The 20,644-nt window shown below is 35.0% G+C and overlaps 2 protein-coding genes across 3 annotated transcripts; one reads left to right on the forward strand and one right to left on the reverse strand.

Moving 5' to 3' along the window:
- The first annotated feature begins 4,348 nt into the window (after window positions 1-4,348).
- On the forward strand, window positions 4,349-10,681 carry LOC122300538 (probable LRR receptor-like serine/threonine-protein kinase At1g67720). 2 transcript variants are annotated; one of them, XR_006240042.1, is made up of 10 exons: window positions 4,349-4,622; window positions 4,722-5,268; window positions 5,808-6,262; window positions 6,588-6,723; window positions 6,814-6,885; window positions 6,968-7,036; window positions 7,356-7,427; window positions 7,604-7,692; window positions 10,137-10,208; window positions 10,289-10,681. XR_006240042.1 is itself a non-coding variant. In XM_043111275.1 (9 exons), exons 1-9 carry the CDS (start codon window positions 4,550-4,552, stop codon window positions 10,329-10,331), a joined length of 1,539 nt encoding a protein of 512 aa, XP_042967209.1. In that variant the 5' UTR covers window positions 4,349-4,549; the 3' UTR covers window positions 10,332-10,681. The 2 variants fall into 2 exon arrangements, 1 of the variants encoding a protein (XP_042967209.1); XM_043111275.1 differs by lacking the exon at window positions 7,604-7,692.
- A 711-nt stretch (window positions 10,682-11,392) lies between these two features.
- LOC122300539 lies at window positions 11,393-12,635 on the reverse strand. Its single transcript, XM_043111276.1, has one exon. The coding sequence runs from the start codon at window positions 12,332-12,334 to the stop codon at window positions 11,591-11,593; it is 744 nt and encodes a 247-aa protein (XP_042967210.1). The 5' UTR covers window positions 12,335-12,635; the 3' UTR covers window positions 11,393-11,590.
- Window positions 12,636-20,644: the final 8,009 nt, after the last annotated feature.

Below are 20,644 nucleotides of genomic sequence, written 5' to 3' on the forward strand. Positions count from 1 at the left end.
GAGCATGTCATTTCTTAGGTCATGTACTAGTTTTCTGGTTTAGTAAAAAACAAAATTCTGTTGTACTATCTACTGCTGAGGTAGAATATGTTGCTGCGGGTAGTTGTTGTGCTCAAGTTCTCTACATGAAGCAACAACTTGAAGATTTTAAACTCATATATAATCACATTCCAATCAAATGTGATAATATAAGTGCTATAAATCTTTCAAAGAACCCAATACAACATTCTAGAACTAAGCATATTGAAATAAGGTATCATTTTCTTCGAAATCATGTGCAGAAAGGTGATATAATATTAGAGTTCACAAACATACACGATTAGTTAGCAGATATTTTCACAAAACCTTTACCAGAAGATAGATTATGTATGATCAGAAAAGAAATAGGTATGATGCATGCTATGAATATCTCTTAAAAGATAGACCAGAGTTAATAAAAATAGAGATAGATTTTTTAAATACTTTTATATAAATTTGAGATTCTTAGTCTCATATTTGAGATGCTCATTCTCTTCATACAATATCATGTCATTCTTATCCATGGGAACCGGCAAACGGAATGAAGAATCTAATAAAGATTTCAACCGTTTATTTTTCTGCCGAATGATTCCTTCCCTTGTGTGAGACTCTTGAACAATTCGTTGAAGTATAACAATTTGTTCTTTGAGCTTTTCAACTTCGTGATTTTTGGCTTGTAGCCACTGAGAAAAAGCAACAATAGAGGAAGAGTAGCGAGTCCCAAGACTCACCAAGTCATAAATAGCATCAGAATCTGACTTATTAGTCAGATTATTATTTTCTTGCTGCAACATGGCATCAATGGCAGCTACAGAAAGGATAGGAGGTTGAGATGCAGAATGCCCCATGGATGGATCTAGAGAAATGTTAGAAGAATGAGCCATTGAGAAAAGAATAGAAGGCTTAAAACGAGAATGTTGAAGGAATGCAGATGAATTATAGAGATGAGATGAAAACTTGATGCGGATTGGATGAATTTCAGGATTGATTTTATAGAGATAGCATAAAGAATAAGACAAACTATTGTCTCTTCAAATCTTATTTAGTCAAAAGAAATACAAGATATGCTGGACACACATTGTCAAAAGTTTTCTTACTAAGCCAGCGAGATTAACAGTAGATTGTCCCTATTTTTCTAGTAAACGATGAACCTCTGCTGTTATCTGCCGATGTTGACCTTGTATCTGAACCCTTTCTCGTTCCAGCTCCTCTATTTGTGGTTGCAGATCATGAGCATACCAATCTGCAAATTTTTTCAACTCTTGGTTTTCTTGCTTTAGCCTTTTATTCTCACTATCCTTATTAGCAAGCTTCTGTTGTAACTTAAATATTTACATGTTAAGATGATCAATCTCACTCACCCTCGCCATTAACCTCCGAGACATGATCGTAACAGAGACAGCATATTGACTACTGAGCATTCTTGATTCTGCAATAATCTCAGAATCAACCTTACTAGAAAAACGATTCACTGCTCCTATAATAGTATTGACGGCCTCAGGAGAGAAAATTGATGATTGATGCGTCAAGGGTTCCTGATTCAAGTCTGGAAAATTAGTGGAAGAGAATTGCTCAGCCATTCTATTGTTGTGGAAAAACAGAACTCAGGTCAAGAAGCGATTATTTTTTTGGCATCCGATAGATGAAAATGATCATTTTTTTATAGTAACTCAGAGCCTTCAATCACGTTTGTCAACAACATCAGGCGATTGTTTAAATCTCCAGCCGCATTAAATTCATAGAGTTAGGCCTCGAGACTTTGCAGTATTTGTCGGGTCACGGATGACTCCTTTTTTCAACTGTCTACAGTGACTATTAAACGCATCGTTTTCTTCAGTCCATTTACTTGCTACCGATCCTTTTTAATGATGCCAAAAGGGGGAGAAGTTTTAGACTAGAACATTAACATTGTTTAAATTACTAAACTTGTTATATATGCTTGGAATTATATTTATACTTTTGCTTGAAAAACTAACGCATATTTTCAGGGAAGCTTAAGTATTAATACAGGTTTCAAGTTCTATCAAGTATTTGTCATCATCAAAAATGGGGAGATTGTTGAATTCAAGATTTCAAGTTTCATGTGATTATAAATCTACACATGGATTTTGATGATAACAAATGAATTCAAATAATAAAGGAGTTTCAAATTCAAGTTGTTCACACAATGAAATCAAGCACATCAAAGAACCAAGTATGATCAACAAGGAAATAAGTTCACATTAAAGTCATAGAGTAATGTTGTAAATCTCTTAAAATTTGAAATTAGGATTAATGTTCAAAATTAATATTTTATCATAAAGCATTAAAATACATTTTCCACATGTGCATGAATATTTTTGAAAATTAAATTTTAAAATTTTAAAAGATGATTGATTGTCATCTTTTGCATGTGCATGCCTTGATTAAAGGGTTGAACTTTGAAAATATTAAAGATGATTGATTGTCATCTTTCACATATGCATGTTTTATTTGAATATTTTCAAAAGTGATTGATGTTTTTTTAGACTTATACAAAAGATATATGATTTTGTTTGAAAATTTTGAAAAGTAAAGTGTGCTCATTTTGTCATATATAAAAAGTAAAAGATTAGGTTTGAATTTTTTGAAAAGGAAAGTGTGCTCATTTTATCATATGCCAAAAGTAAAAGATTAGGTTTGATTTTTTTGAAAAAGTGAATGATGCTGTCTTTGACAATTGAAAAATAAGAACCTTTTATTTGAATTTTTTGAAAAAGTGAATGATGTTGTCTTTGACATGTAAATCTTTTTAAATTTGAATATGAAGTCTCATATGCCTATAAATAGATCATTTGAGAGCTTCACATTCACAACATCCAGAGCATACAACATTCATTCAAAGCTTTCATTCTCTCTTCTCTAAGCATTGAGTCTTAATCCTTATTTATTTTGAGAGATATAATTTGCGCTGTATTGTTCTTATTTCACTCATTGAGGAGTGTTTTCTGATAACCTACCCACTATCAGCTTTTGTATCAGAAAAATGGTGTGTATAACCCTTGTGCATGTAGAAAGTATTCTATACGGAGAATAGTTGAATCACCACTTGTAAGATATTGCAAGTGTAGAGGGTGTTCTACAAGGATCCTTTGTAGCGGTGTTGTTCAAATGTGTAATAGGTTTCTATCTCCACCTGAAGGAGGTTGAATAGTGAATTTGAGAATTCTCAAGGGGTAGCTTGAGGCGAGGACATAGGCAGTGGGGCCGAACCTCATTAACATACTGAGTTTGCTTCTCTCTTACCCTTACTCTTTATATTTATTGTTATTTCATATTTTGTTTATATTTTATATTATATATTTGATTTATAATTGTTATTTTTTTAATACAACTCAATTCACCCTCCTCTTGTGTTAGTCATCTGGACAACAATTTCGAATCTACTTATTGACTTTTACCTATTTATGCATGGTATAAGAAATGATAAGTAACATATTTCTTCACTACAAAGCATTTAAAAAGGCAAGTCTTTTAAGTTTTTACCTTCACAAAATCCAATAAAAAACGTATACTGAAATTGTTCGAAAAATTATTAAATATTCTCAACATTCCACTAACCAAACACATGCATTGTATCTCAAACTAAGAAAAAAATAATTATATTTTACAATATATATTAATATCTATAATCCAAATGTTGTCACAGCTACGCTACATATTATTTTTAGGAAAATGATAAGATTATTATTATTTTACTATTTATTTTATATTTAATTTTTAATTTTATTTAATGATTAAGAAGTGATTATTAGTAAAATTATAAATTTTTTAAATTCTTTCTTAATAGTTAAGGATATTAAAAAAATACTTAAAAGTAATAAAAAAAATAAAAAATTCCTTATAAGATGTAAATGAGTAATGATATGACAGTTGTTTTTATCCATTATAAAATACGTTAAACGCTATAGATTTTTTTAAATAAATAAATATAAGATCGTTAAAAAAAATAAGGTTGAGAATAATTCACCCATTAGAAAAAAAAAAAATATAGGTAGCCTGTACAACCCATAAAACCACGCATAAAGCTAATATGCTGCTTCAGCGGTATCGCTCGATAAAAAATTTTTATTTTTACTGATATTAGGAAAGTGATTTTAAATATAATGATATAATTTTTTATATTTTAAAAATATTAAAAATTTTAAAAAAATACCTGAACGGCCCGCATAACCCGACTCCAAAACCACCGCTAAGGTAGTAGCCCCGGATAAAAAACGCCCTCTGACCTGGCAATCATTTTCCCGCGTCGTGATCTATGATAAACATATATATATATATATATATATTCCTTCCTCTTCCCCAACTTCATCGCGCTCTCTCTCTCTCTCTCTCTGTGTTACCTCCTATTCCTTGCTTGCGTGACGCACCAAAGAGTCGGCAAAGAGACCCATTCAAACCCAGAACTTACCTAAACAGCCTAACAAGTATATATTTCCTTCTCTCTCTCTCGCTCTCTCATGTTTCAAATTATCACTCTCTGTTCATCTTCTCACATGCCAATCCCTCCACCATGTCCTTCCTCTCCCTCATTTTCTTCTTCAGCCTCCTCTCCCTCTCTCTTTCCCAACCCCCACCTCTCAAAGGTAATCTAGCACTGTTCTCTCTCTCTCTCTCTCTCTCTCTCTCTCTCTCTCTCTCTATATATATATATATACATGCGTCTCATGTATGTTTTCTCTCAGGTCTTTTGATTGACTGCGGCGCAACTGCGGGGTCTATAATCGACGGCCGCGCATGGCTTTCCGACGCTGGCTTCATTTCCGCTGGAACTCCCAAGAACCTGACCACCCCTGTTCTCAATCCCATCCTCTCCACCCTCCGATCATTCCCTTTCACGAACAACCTGCGCAAGAAGTTCTGCTACGACGTCCCCGTGTACCGCAACGCCAAGTACCTGATTCGGACCACCTACTTCTACGGAGGAATCAACGGCCGGGATTCGCCGCCCGTTTTCGACCAGATAGTCGACGGGACTTTCTGGAGCGTGGTCAACACCACGGAGGATTACGCTAACGGAATGTCGTCGTATTTTGAAGGGGTTTTCGTTGCTCACGGTAAGACGATGAGTCTGTGTATCGCGCCGAATACGTATACGGATTCGGACCCCTTTATAACGGCGTTGGAGTTTCTGATAGTCGGAGATTCGCTCTATAATTCTACGGATTTTGGAAAATATGGTCTGAGATTGGTTGGCAGGCACGCTTTTGGTCTCTCGGGACCGATCATTCGGTATATATTATCACTAAGCTTTTCCTTTTTTGGATTTTTTCCAACTCTCCTGGTGAATCTGATTCATGTTTATTGTTACACAAGACATGAAATTTTAATTGATTTAGTATTCACACTATTTTCTAGGTTGTGTAATAGCTGTTTGTGTAATCGTTTAAATCTTCGGATTGAGACGAAAAAGAAAGTTCTATCTGCAAGCCATATTCGCAATTTTTCGTTTTAAGTTCTATCATTATTATTTACTTTTAACGAGATTTATCCCCTTTCAATACATGATTTGTTTATGGAAATTATTCAACCCGCCAAGGACTAGCAATTCATGAAACAATTTATGTCTTAAATGGATTTGATGTGCTTGTGTTTGAATGTCATAGGTTTCGGAAATGTTGAAGGTGCTTTTGAATGATTTGCAACATATGCTGCTTTCAAGTCTTCAATAAAATAGGAATTACTATATTAATAATGTTGAAACGTGTTTTTTTTTTTCGGCTTGTTGCGTATTCATTTGCTTACTCTGTTTTTTGGGTACGTACCGCCAGATATCCTGATGATCATTTCAATCGGTTTTGGGAGCCATTCGAGGGAACATATTCTACACCAACCGAAAACCGAAATGTTTCTGTTTCTGCTTTCTGGAATCTTCCCCCTTTAAAGATATTTGAGAGAGCTCTGACCACGACCAAAGTACAACCCATAGAGTTGAGTTGGCCTCCAGTGTCTCTTCCGAACTCAACATACTACATTGCTCTATACTTTGCAGATGACCGCAAGTGGAGCTCAAGGGTGTTTGATGTAAAGATAAATAACGTCTCATATTACCTCAATCTGAACGTCACTCCAGCTGGTGCTTGTGTCTTCGCAGCCCGGTGGCCTCTTGCTGGTGCTGTAAAAATAACTCTGACCCCTGCTGTCGGCTCAAACATTGGTCCTTTGATAAATGCCGGAGAGGTTTTTGAGGTGCTGGTTCTTGGAGGACGAACTACGACCCGTGACGGTATGTTATCATCCTTCCATTGTGATGCAACTCGATAGTATCCTCCTGCTCTCTTCATTATTTACTTGGCCTACAATGTTGGCTGTGGCTTATTTAAGTAATCCCCCACCAAGTTAATGGTCCACAGTTTTTAGTAATGGACGAGCAAATTAATCTGAGCTAAATAGCAGCTTCAGAAAAGTGAAGTGTGTGTAATCGGACAAAAGTGCCAGGTTGATTCATACACTCATCACCCAACCTCTTAAAAACATTGCTCATTATACTTCATCTATCATTATCAATTACCGGATCTTTTTATATGAGGGGAATGCATATCTTGTCACAGTTATTGCTTTGGAAAAAGTAAAAGACAGTCTCAAGAATCCTCCGCTTGATTGGAATGGTGATCCTTGTTTGCCCCGCCAGTTCTCATGGACCGGCATTTTGTGCTCTGAAGGCCCCCAGATTCGTGTGATTGCCTTGTGAGTGACTTGAATCGGCATGGCACTATAATTTGCATGCTTACTTTTTTATTGCATAACAAGAAGCTGACCATCTCCCATTATGTCCAGAAATCTGACAAACATGGGTCTCTCAGGATCGCTGTCACCTACAATTTCCAAGATGACAGCGTTGACTGACATGTAGGTTTTCACTGATTAATTCATTGACTAATGAAATTGGGAGATAAGGATCGCATGTTTGACAGTTTAATTATATTGACAGCTGGCTGGGCTATAACAGTTTGACTGGATCCATTCCTGATCTCAGTTCAATGAAGATGCTAAAGATATTGTAAGTTGTGCGGTTTTTTGGCTATTATCATTTTTTGTCTAGCAAATGAAAGATTGCATGATTTCGTATGAAATTGTTGTCACCTAAGCCTCATCAATGACGTATCATTTGCTTCAATGACATGAAACCTGTGCTCTCTATTTTGCATACGCTGCAATAAAGTCATTCATCTTCCTCAGGTTGTTACTTCCATTATATAGGCATTTCATTTATTTGGATTGTATTTATTGGAAAGTTTAGAGCTTGAGACCTTTACATGTTATATTTTGTGGATTATAATGTTTTGCCTTCTCCAATTTCAATACCATTTTCCTTGCAGGCATTTGGAAAACAATCAGCTCAGTGGAGAAATTCCCCCATCACTGGGGGCCATTGACGGCTTGCGTGAACTGTAAGTTTTATTCTACTATATGCTTGTTAATTTTTATATTAGAAATTATTTTATCATTTCAGAATTTCTCATATGTTACTGATGTAATTCTATCCAAATCTTGTGTTTAACAGTATCTTTATAACTGTTCTGCTCTTAATTATCACGAGAAATCATGACTGCTGTTATCTTTCTAGGAGGACTAACTTTGATCAGATTTGATTCATGGCTCCTAGACTGAGGTTTTTGGATACAAACTATGGAATTAAGAATCTTCTATTGTTACGTGAGTTTTGGTTTTATACGTATGGTGACTAATGCTTTATATATGTGTGTGGGTGTGTGTGTTGATCTATCTATCTAAATAAACCAAATGAAGCCTTGACACCAACTAGTTAGGATCAGGTATATGAATCCTTTTCTACCATTCAGCTCTATACGTCTTCTGTTAACCCAACTAACCATGATCAATATACAAAAATTCTAGTATACTATGGCCTTAAAACGAAACTAAATGAGCCTCTGTCTCAACTATTTGGATCAGCCCCATAAATCCTTCTATTTTCTAATTAATTGGAGCCAGTTTGGCCGTATTAAAATTTTTACCAGTTTTTTGCATCTCTACTGATTTTTTTTCTTTGTACTCCTACCTACATCACTCCTATGATCTCTTCTGTTTTTCTTGGTTTCTTAATGTTCTTGCAACTCCTTCCTTTCTTATACTGCGCCTGAACACAACCAAACTCATCACATTATTGGGTGCAGTTGCGTTAAAAACTTGCCAACATATTTCAGGAGATGATTTCTACTTCCAGTATTAGCTATTTTACACCTCCAGCTTTTTAAACCCCTCACTCATAAGATACTCATTCAGCACAAGAACTTTCCGAGAGAGAGAGTGAGAGAAGGGAGAATGGGCCCAAGCGCTTAAAGGCTTTGAAGGCACACAGTCTTGGTTATCCTTTGAGGTCCAAAACCCAAAGAGGCTCAAGCCCATATAGATCTCCCTTTTACAAGCAATAGGATCTCATCCTTTCTATTTCCTTTTTGTGTCCACCGCTATGATACTTCTACCAGCAGCAAATATGAGATTCAGATAAATATTTTTTCAGAACCTCAAGTGACTTTGAGGAATGGTGTAGATACGCTTAGAAGCATTGTTCTTTTGTAGTTGAAGCTCACTGTAACTTGGGGTTTATCTCTTCCGTAGCTTCTAATATCACTCATTCAGATTCACTTGCTAGCAAACACACGCACACAATGATAATGGCATGGGACTGGCCAAGAAAATTGCGGCCTCACAAATTAAGATTGTTCAAAGCAATGGATTGTTTAGACTTTCAACTTAACTAAAGATTCTCCTATCTGCCAATATATTTGCAAGATATATCAGACTTCTTGTCTTTAGTTTGTGGCCCGAGAGAATTTGTTACTAAAACTAAAATTGCTGGGAAAAGAAGGGATGTTGGAAGCCATGAGGGGTATATTCAATCCAGAAATTGATTATTACCTTGTTGGATGTCACCTTAAATCAGTGGTACAAAGAATAATGATACACTTACCACTCTTTTACCACTATTTTACCACTTTTTTTTAATTTTTTAATTTTTTTTTAAATTTTCTTTTACTTAATGATTAAGCAAGTGACTATCACTAAAATTATATATTTTTTAAATTTTTTCTTAATGGCTAAGGATGTTAAAAAAATATTTAAAAGAAAATGATAAAAAAATAAATATATTACAAGTGGTAAAATAGTGGTAAAAGAGTGGTAAGTGTATCATTACCCTTTCACAAAATATGGGACACAAAGATCTAGGTTTACTTTTTAGTTTGAGTTTGAAATACTGCCCATGTTTGACCAGATAACTTAGAATATGCCTTTTCCAGTTCCTTTGAGTGGAGACAATTTCATTGTATGCATCTATAGCTCACATTGTAATGACCGGTAAAATGGGAGTATGATGGAAAGTCTGAGGAAACAAAGGTTTATGTTTTTTTAATTTAATTATGGGAAAAGTACAGTTTGGTCCCTTAAACTATCAAGGGTAAAATATTGACGATGGAATCTTAATGAGGGTGCAAAGTATCAATTTTTGCAATTTGAGGGTGCAATGTATCAATTTTGATAATTTGGGGTACAAAGAGCAAAAACCGTAATAATTTGAGAGCACTTCTAAAATGGGGCTGCAGGGTTAAACAACCCTATCTCAATTGAATTAATGAGCCACCCAATATTGGGAGGCTCATTACTTCAACTAGTCTCCGTTCCTAATATGCATAGTTTGATATTTATTTTTGAATATTTCTAGTAGATCTTGTAATTACATATGTAAATAGCACTACCTCTCTTAAATAGGCTTTTACCCTTGTACATCCTTTGCATGATTTCTCTCCCCCGAAGCAGAATGAGAACAACTACAGCTAAAACATTTGCTCTTTTATTTTGTCGCTAGTTACATCTGGATTCTATAGGATTTCCATGTAATCTGTCTTATTCATCTCATGGTCCGTGCTTGTTTATATCAAAGCTCACTCTGATTGTTCTCCACGCTTTCACATTTGAATAATGATCCTTTTATTTTAAAATTTATCCTTTTAAATGACATTACAATTGGCATTGATTTATTTATTTATTTATTTTTTGGGGGGGGGGGGGGGGGGGGGGGTATTCAATAAAAAAATGTGGCACTTATATGTATTTTTGCCTGACCTAGTTCTGTCTTTCAGTTTCTTACAGAACAATAATCTGACCGGTCTAGTTCCAAAAAACCTTGAAGGAAAACCTGGACTAAACCTTAAGTAAGTGTGAACATCCTCTAGTCTTCTTATCCATACTCATCCACCACTGCTTATATTGATTGTTTCAATTCCATTCTCAGGACTTCTCCTGGAAATAATTTTATATCTCCCCCACCTCCTTGAGCAACTACATCTATGGATCTAATGGTAAAGGTGACTTGGCTGATTTCTCCAGAAACTTGATTCTGACCGATTCACATGTATTCCATGAAAGAACCATTGCCCCTTTTTGTTCTAAAAATCTTGCTGGGAGCTGTTTGTGCAAGATTTCCAACCGAGAAATTGAAGTTCTCCTTGATTGGACTCTGTACTTGGGTCAGAGAAGGTTTCTTGAAGCAGTTTGGAACATCCAAAACTCTATACTCGAAATGGTTGTTCATATTCACTTAGTCCAATTCGTTTTTTAGTCAATGTATTGGATCATGTTTTCAAAATTTATCTGAGTATGCATACATTCAATTTTATTCTGTGTATACTTCTGTTTTTCCCGTTTGTATACTACAATTTTTTTTTACGAGATGATGCAATGAATATTATCTGTTTATAATTTGTACCTGTAAAAAACATTCAATTTATATATAAAGTGTGTAAAGTGTATAGTGTGGGACAATGAGGAGCATCCCTCTTTTGTAATATGACATGGTTTGATCTCTTCATTATGGCTTCCTTCTAAGAATAGCTGACCATTTTCATAATTTCTTCTGTTGCCACTTAGTTCTTACCTTTGTTATGACATTGATATCTTACGACTTTGCTGGACGTCCCAAAAGGGACGTTGGCATTGATGCTCTCAAACCCTTTCGGATCCCAGCACTGTTGTGTGTTTCCTAACTCATCGGAGTCAGCCAGCTTTACATAATTCTTTTATATTGCAACCGGTATTTGAGAGAATTAGATAGTTTTAGATGCCTCGGCCCTCAGAGGTGCTCGGAACCGTATACTCAGACCAGATGTACAGTAGCACTGGTCTTTAATAAATGTTAATCCGAGGATATGGCCTTTTGACCCTTTTCTGCTACAAAAATTGAAATCATTACGTTTGTCTGTATACAGCCATTTGAGACCCACATTTTTCACAGGCTGTATCCATCCTGCTGCATCTGGCATGACTTCTTACTTCATACTTCCCTCCTAATCTATGAGAGACAGATAAATGTTATTCTAAGTTGATAGAGTAGAAGCAATGCAACTAAAATGAATGTTAATATCATCCAAGAAAAATTTTAATGTCAGCATTTACATTGTCAGTCATCAGATCCACAATGAGCCACCATCATTAACATTAATCTAAACACGAAAGCAGAAGCATATATATTGAAATAAAAGAAATGAGATTTGATGAACATATATGACAACTCTGCAGATACCGGATGGAAATTTGGTTACCACTTTCTCATCCTACCCTCTCTGATCTTTCCTTCTTTGAGTGGAAACAAAGGTGGCAAGACATGACTACTCTTCACCTGTGTGCAAATTGGCACATTGATCATAGGCCTTATTTTAATACTAGCTGATCTCGTTGTCCTCTCCAATCCTTTCTTTGTCTTCTTCATAGGCTTGTCTCTGTTCTTTGAGCTTTCCTTCCGCTCATCTGGTGCAGCTACATCCGCAAGGCCACTTGAAGAAGACGAAGATGATGAGGAAGAAGAAGATGGTGATAAAGAAGAAGCGCGCTTCTTCTTCAACCTTAATAGTTCTTTCCATAATACAGTGCACTTGGGTGGCCTTGGAGATGGGTCATCATCAACAAACCAACCCACCCTTATCCTCTCCTCCTCCTTGTCCACCTCTTCTTCCTCAGTGTCTTTCCCTTTGAGACTGATCTTGTTGAGCTTCTCTGCATACTTCATTTGCCAAAAGGGAAGGACCTTCCCATCAAAGAAAAGCTCATCTGCAGTTAACATTGTTTGGCTACTTACATTGCTTGACAGGAACTCAAATTCAGCATTTCTTGCTTTATCTATCTCTATCTCCATTTCTCCACCTTTCTCCCCCTGGGGGTTTGGGCTAATGGAGATGAAGTTCTTCTCATCCAGGAATTCAGCAGAGAAAGAAATCCTGGGACTTGAAAATGGTTCAGTGGATTTAGAGGCAGTTGGAACAGTTTCCTGGGAGACCAAGACCATTTTGGTTGTGTTTGGGTTCAGGGAAAAAGTGGGGGAATAAAGGTGGTGTAGCTGGCTAGTCAGGTGTGTTTGATCAGATTCATGAGTTTGTGATTTATAAAGGAAAAAGGAGATGCTCTGATGTTTCTTATAATATTAATCTCTTTAGTTTGTCATTTTAGTAAAATGGTGGACGGTGAGATTATAAAATATCATGTGGTCTGGTGAAGGCGAAACAAGTGAACCAAGGTTGTGTTTAGAATATAGGAACAGCACATGGACACCCTGAGAGCTAAAGACCAAAAAAAAAAAAAGAAGAAGAAGAAGTTTTTCGTACAGTAATTTTGCATGCAAGTTTAAAAGGTCTTTTACAACTATTTTCTTGCTTTCCTAAATTCCAAAAAAGAGAGAGAGAGAGAGAGAGAGAGAGAGAGAGAGAATCAAGGAAAGATTTCCAATTGAAGGCAGAGGATGGGGAGGCATAATTCAACCCGAAAAAAGGAAAAAAGAAAAGATGGTAATATGTTGGTGTCGTGGTGCAAAGTCTGGTTGTACGATTCAAAACGTGTGAAAAGTAAATGACACCTCAGACTGATAGTGATTAATTGGGGAAAAAAAAAAGTAAACAACAGCATGATTCATGAATGTCATATGCAGATGAATGAATCAGTGACCAATCAATTTGGGTTGGCCTACTACATTGTTTGGTCTGTCACTTTAAATTTTAGATTAATTGTTAAGGTTTTCACTCTTAGTCTAAACTAAATCATTCATATTTGAGAGAGAGATGATTTTTTTGTCTTGAATTTTGTCATCTTTAATCATACGAATTTCTTGTCATTTTAGCATTACCATCTTTAAAAATTCCTGCAAAACTCACACCCAATGTACATGGATTTGATGGCAAATGGAAATCCGGAAGTTACCATTTACCAAATGGGTTTCTAAAAGGGACAATGACTGAGAAATCTGCCAATGGATCTCAGAAAAGGGACATTAGGATGAAAAAGATATAGAGATTAGGTTCTCTGTAGACAAAGTGGCTGTTGAGTATTAAATCTGCATTAGTCAAAGAGATGAGCATTGTTTTGTTTTTGACTCCTCAAGCTTTACTTAAGAGGGATTATATCTAACATGGGAGTCGTCCAGACCATGTGGACACATGAGATTAATTTCTAGCCATGTGAAAGCTGAATCCATGATATCAAGAAGATATCCTTACTGACCAAGTTGCCCTTTTGAAGAGCTTCATCATTGGTGGTGCGGAATGTTATGTTATATGATATGTGTATGGGTATTCCTGTCATTCTGAGAGTGTTTACAGGTGGTAGATATCATAATTCGTTCCTTGAAAAGCTTCCATTAAGATTTGGACAGCTCTAATTAAGGCTAGACAGCTAATAAACATAGAGTAGTCTTTGGATTACTATATAAATAAATAAGGGTAGGGGTTACATTATTTATTAGCACATTATCCCGGGCAGTCCTATGGCCCTCCTATGTCCTAATAATGGATGGACAGCTGACAATAATGTGGTAGATTCAGAGTGTGAACAATAAAGAACCAAATTCAACCCAATTTACAGCCAATTACTGAAACCAGAATAAATATACAAATATCGAAATTGATGGCCAGAAAATTTAATCGGAATCAGTTGCTCTTGTCTTGTACAGAGCAGATTAAAAGGGTTTGAAGGACAAGATGTTTTACGTACCTCCTGGCCAGTTGCAGAATTTTCGTTCTGCAACTTTTTTCAGGGAGACGGGGCCTCAAAATTTTGGATCTTTTTGAGCATTAAAAAAAAGAGCGCTGAACTGCAGAAGAGGTAATAAGCACTAGCAAGTGACCCGGAAAGGACTCCTAGGCACAGTAATGTCAATGTGGCTAAACATTTAGAACAGTGGGGGGACCATACATTCACAATTCTATTAATATAAGAGATGCTATTTGATAGGAGAGAGAGAGAGAGAGAGAGAGAGGAGTTTAATCTGGTCACATGCAATACAGAGCTGGTAACATGATCACTTCTGTTTTAAATTTTAATTACTACATCTCCAGGCTCTGTCCCTTAGCTGTTGGTATGAGAGAGAGAGAGAGAGAGAGAGAGAGAGAGAGAGAGAGAGCGCTTTGACCATGACCAACTTTTTGTTAATTTAAAAGAAGTTGGGGGAGGCCACTTTTGAGTAGGAGTCTGTGTAGATTTCATCACTCTCAGAAACATGGGCTTGATCTCATTTTTGCGTGTAACATTTTTAATCATGCATTCAAATTGGTGATTTAGTTTAAGCATTCAGGCCTGGCCCTAGAAGTAGAGGGGCTGCTTTGTCAAGTACTGCAGTTCATGATTTTAATTGTAGATAATGAAGGTTTTGACATAGTGCAGGGTGGTTGTGTCATCTGTTCATCTTTCTAAAGCCTATAAATAATAGACATAATGTTGTGGCAACTTGTATCTCAGACTCTAGTATTAAAGATATTGACATCATAAATAGGGTCACAAGATGGATTATTTCAGGGTAATTAACAAAACCTATATCTGCTGATATTATATGATCAACTATCACATGAATAATACTAAAAACAAGCACTTCCAGTGCAAGTCTTTTCAGAAACATGAGCCATTATAATTTATGGAAAAGGGCAATTATGGTTGTCTTGGAACAACCTCAGACAAGGAATTCCCATTTTACGCAATGTATCACAAGGGATACATCTTGGTAATATTCCAACCAATACAAAGAAAGTTGAAGGGATTTCTTAGCATCCACCTAAAATGCAATCACAGTGAATCATAATGCATGAGATGCAGAATGCCTTAAGTCTGTAATGCTTTGAAGAGTTTGACCGTCATCTCTGTTCCCAATCAGATCTATTAAATATCTCCAAACAGCAAGTGAGAATGCAAATACCACAAGGAATCATGAACAGAATTATGGCAATTCTGCTACTGCTTTTTTTCATGTTGCTTAGGCTTATGGGGACTTTCTGCAAGATGTTCTGTACAAACATGTAAGACAGCCTTCAAGTAGCTAAGGCAGCATTCTTCTTCTGCCAAGAGAATGGTGTCTACTTGAAGAGTAACACTTGTACAAGCTGATTTAAACCTTGGAAAGAAAAATCATGGATGCTGAGGATCAAAATCATGCCATTTTTGCTGATTTCATCGATTGTTCATCCCCTACTCATAATTTTCCCTTTTTTTAAAGTTCTTTTTGGTTTGTACCTAACAATTGTATAGAATCACACATGCATTGAGTTAATTGCTGTATAGAATCTCATCAAACGAACAAAAAGAAACAGAGAAAACACAGGAAAAAAAAAAAATAACACAAAACAACAATGTGGTTTTGTTCTTTTAAATTTAAAATTTTGATAAACATAAGTCGATGTGTTAACACTATTTATAGTGAGACCTATTACAACTTTAAAAAAAAATCAAAACACCAATCATATTTTAACATAATTGGTGTGGAAAGTTTTCAGATAATTTGTTAAATGTATTCTAGAAAAGAAGCAATTTTCCTGTTAAATTTAAAATACTTCCATCCGCTATCGATCTAAGCACAAGTAACAAAACTCGTTGCTTTGACAAACAAAAAAACCACGTATCATCAGAGAGGACCACGTCAAGTACTGCAGGTGAGTGTGTGTCATCAGTCATGGCATGTGACCTGTCCCTGCAGCCTGCTTCCAATTCCACTTGGAGGCTGGCATCGTCCCTTTTTAGACGGAGAAAAGTTGGCTGAGAGTTTCAGAACCTTTATATATATATATATATATATATTTTTCGGGAAGACGTTAACAAGTCAGGTTCCATTCTGCTCCAAACCCGCGGGCGGGCCCCATTTTCATTGACTGCCAATCCAGCCCAAATGAAACAAAATATATAATATTCAAATTTGTCAATTTCAAAAGTTGTGTTTTTGTGAATGTCCCATATTATATATATAATTTATTTTCAGCAATTATTGATTTCCTTTACTCTCTCTTGTTGTTTTCCCATATGTACAACCAAGTGTGAGGTATCTTTCCGACTTAAATTCAAAACACCCTGTACTAAAATCAGGGTAAAATGCTTTAAAATTGCTCTGTGGCCTACGCACTTGAATGATCTACAGACTATACTACAGCTGATATTTTACAAATAAAAAAACAAATCAAAACGTCATGGCGTTCCTGAATTAAGGGAAGAACGTCGTAATATTAATGCAAGGCTGCCAAACAGCACCATTTGGGACGATAATAATTGTTACACGTTGGCATTGGCCCCACCCATTAATTTTGTAATTTGTGGTTAAAGTTTAGCTAAAGAAGGCATCTTGGTTGGTATTTTACGTAATGTAACTCCTACATATGCATCCCACATTAATTATAAAATTAATTTATGGAATAGACAGACTACCATACATTATCCAATAAATTTCTTGATATAAAATGACTCCAACTGATTTAACTATTTTAATGCAGTTCAATTCTATCCCATCTTATGTATATATTTTTCCTTTCCCAGATGTTTTAAAGCTCGATCTATATCAAATCATACTAGCTAAATGGAGATAGATATATATATATATATATTTATATGTATAATATATGTATGTATAATATTCCTGGTTTGTGCATCATGGCACTGTAGAATAATGAATTGGATAAGAAAAATGTTACTATGCCACTTTAGTTATACTGCTCACTTTATTCTATTTACGTGACACAAAGTATTGCATTTGAATAAGAGAAATGCTATTATGCCACTCTAATTATACCGCTCACTTTACTCTATTAATTATATGGCACCACTATTTAGTGTCATGTAGTTAATTAAAAAATTGAAAACATAAATATAAAAAAGGTAGAGGGAATTCTAGATTTGAGTTTTCATTTTTTTTTTGTTTTTGAACATTATTTGTTTTGAATATATTTATATTTTTTTATTTTTTAATAAAACAGGTGCCACCAAGTTGTACTGCCACTTCAATGGGATAAAGTGACAGTATAATAGGAGTGGCAAAGCGGCAGTTCTCTTTGGATAATGTAGTTATAGGATCCCCCAGGCCGTAGGGCTGTGTGAAATCCTTTAGCCAAAGTTGTCGATCTTACACAGTCGATTTCTGTAGTACTTGGTCCGTTGGTCGAGTGATGATCAGTAACATTAGTGGTCTTTTCGAAAGGAGTTGAGGAGGCTGATCATGGATATAAAGACCCTTGACATGAGTAAAACTTGTATATAAATTATATTCTCACTTTAACATCGGGGTTTCGTTTTCTCAAAAAACCCTAGCTAGCCACCTGATGATCTCTCTCTCAATCATGCCTGTTTCTTTGCATGGTCACTTCATGAAATGCTTTATGGGCTTCTCCAAATAATGAGGTGCTTACAGCAGTAGTACTCAGAGATATATGTTTGTACCACTGATGAATGGAATGTTGCTGCTTTACTAGCTAGAAGTTGGAGATTTTGACATTTAGCTCAGGAAGTTTAACAATAGATCTGGTTCTGATACTTTTAATTTTGGATGCATACTGATCATGGGGGCTATTTTTTCTGTGAAATTCGCCTGGTGTACGTACGTACGTACGTGTGTCGTCTCAACTTTCATTTTTCCTCTCAATTATGGAATGGCCTTGTTCTTCCCAAAATTTCTATTTTCTGTTGCATAGTTTAAGTTAACTGATTTTATGGAAAATTTATGTGTAGCTGTGTTGTCTTTGAGATTGATGCTTCTTTTTAACAATTTATATAAATATATATATATATATATAATATTTTCAAGTCTATATTTTAGCATACTGGCCAAGGCAGTCTAGTACTGCTCATATAGAAGATATAGAGATATGTTATATTAACTAATAAATAGAGTTTTAACCTGTTTTATAATGAATTTGAGTCACACAACAATAGGTATATTGATATACCAAGTTTGTAAGATGACTCTTTTTTATAACTAATTTACAACAATACGTATACTTAGAGCATTCACATTGGATTAGGTTAAGGTCTAGGCAAAATTTAACATTAAAGTCCCCACATTGAATTAGGCATTATTGTCTAAGTTTAATTATAAGCTACATTAGCTCGATATATTTGTTAAAAAAGAGTGACTTGGGATCTGAAAGAAGTGTAGACAGGGACTACTTTACTAGGAGTTGAAGTGACTACAAGGGTCTGCAAGTGGGAGGCCCTTCTTGTAGGTGATGAAGTAAATTGAGATGCAGCAATCAACAAGTCTCTTCACAGGATAGGAATTGGCATCATAGCCAGAGATCAGAAGGAAATGTTTTGGCCACCAAAAGGATGCAGAGAGAATTTTTTTCCTAATCCCCTTTTGGCTGAATCTTTTGGAGCTTTACAAGCTTCCATTTTTGCTTTTGAGCTTGGATTGAGGAAGATCATATTGGAAGATGATGCTCTACAAGTCATTAAAAGTATTACACAAGCGGGTTCTTCTTGGCATAGTTCAAATGTTATTATTACGAGAAATACTTTTTGCAGTCGGGAAATGCATTTCCCGCCTATTATTACTGATGTAAGACAACAACTTTCTAAGTTAGATAGTTGGTCTGTCAATCATATTAGTAAAAGGAAAAGTATAGTTGCAACCATAATTGTACACTAATCTGTGTACCAATGTGATGTGATTGGTCAAAAAGTAAATTTTATTGAAAATAGTGTTAATTTAAATTTTAAGTATGAATAAATCAGTGTTGGTACACAGATTAGTACGCGACTGTACTTGTATGTAGCAAAACTCTTAGTAAAAATGCAAATGGTGCTACTTACTAAGGGTGTAAATATAAATTGAAAAATTGAAAAATTGAAAAACCGGCCTAGATCGGACCTGACCAATTGGTTCGGTTCAATTTTCGACCAATTCAGTTCGGAATTGATTCATTCATTTTAAAAACCGGTCAAATCTGGTCCGGAATTGATTTTACGTTTTCTAACACCGGACCGGTTCACATATTATTAATTATGTTTAACATTTTAATCTTAAATATGAATATTTATTTAATCATATGTTTTAAATATAGTATATATTAAATATATTTTATTGTCTAATAAATTTTTAATATATTTCTTTTGCTATATACATTAGTAATATTAATATATTTAATATATTAAAATAAAAAAAGGGGATCGAAACCGATAAAATCGGACGTACCGATCTATAGAAATAATCGGTACGTAATTGATTTTTAAAAATATAAAACCAATATATATATTGATTCGATTCTAAATTTTATAAAAAATTAGACCGGACTAATTAAACCTCTACTACTCACATGTTAGCAAAGAGTTCTCTAAACCTTATAGAGGATGTTATTGACACGGATGATCATTCCTCTTCTATTCACCCCTTCCTTTAATGAAGGCTCTTAATAATACTTGATATCTCCCTTTATAAAAAAAGAAAAAAAAAAAAGTGACTTGGTTATTTATCTCTCCTCGAGATATTTCTCCCTTAAAGCCAACAATTTAGGTTTGATAGAATTATGAGAAAGGGATTTTCTTTTCTTCTCCCTCTCATGTGCTTTTAATGCTTCTTCTACACCTTTCTACTCCTTTCTACTCGTACCTCGTAGCTCCTTCTTTTCTTCTACTACTTTCTCTTCAAGACTTTGTCGTCTTACATCACAAAAATTTTTATTCATTTAAATTAATTATTTTAAAGGAAATTTTTGCTTCTTCATCCTGGATTTTTATATGAGTGTAATCAACTAATTTTAGATATTATTATTAAATGACCATTGAAAATATAAGTAAAAACAATAATTTAATTAAAATGAATGAATAACGTTATGTTATTAAATACGAAACTATCGAAAAAAATGCACTTTATAAATTATGAAACTTAATACAAAATATATCTTAGTTGATTACAAATTAACATATTAGTGGTATAACTACAAAAATTGACAAAAATAATATTTTTTTATTATATAGAATTTATATGGATATATAACTCAATGTGAGATTAGGTTTTAAGTGGAATAGGTAAAAGAAAAAATGTGTGATATTAAGCAAAGTTTGACTAATGGAATAGCTTAGGGGTGAAAATCGAAGTATCGGTGCGGTTTTTTGTCTAAAATTGAAACTGTATCGATACCTTGAAATGTTGTATCTCAACCAAAACCGGCCGGTAAGGGGGAAGAAACCGTCGTCATCGGTCTCAGTATAACTCTGATCGGTTCTTCGGCGTTTTCGGTGGCTGTGTGAGCACAGAGAGAGAGAGAGAGAGAGAGAGAGAGAGAGAGAGAGAGAGAGAGAGAGAGAGAGACGGGGTAGAAAAACTCATAAATGAGAACTGTGAAAGTGACGAAAGAAATGAAAA

This window comes from Carya illinoinensis, chromosome 2 (assembly GCF_018687715.1).
Source record: "Carya illinoinensis cultivar Pawnee chromosome 2, C.illinoinensisPawnee_v1, whole genome shotgun sequence".
Lineage (NCBI taxonomy): Eukaryota > Viridiplantae > Streptophyta > Magnoliopsida > Fagales > Juglandaceae > Carya > Carya illinoinensis.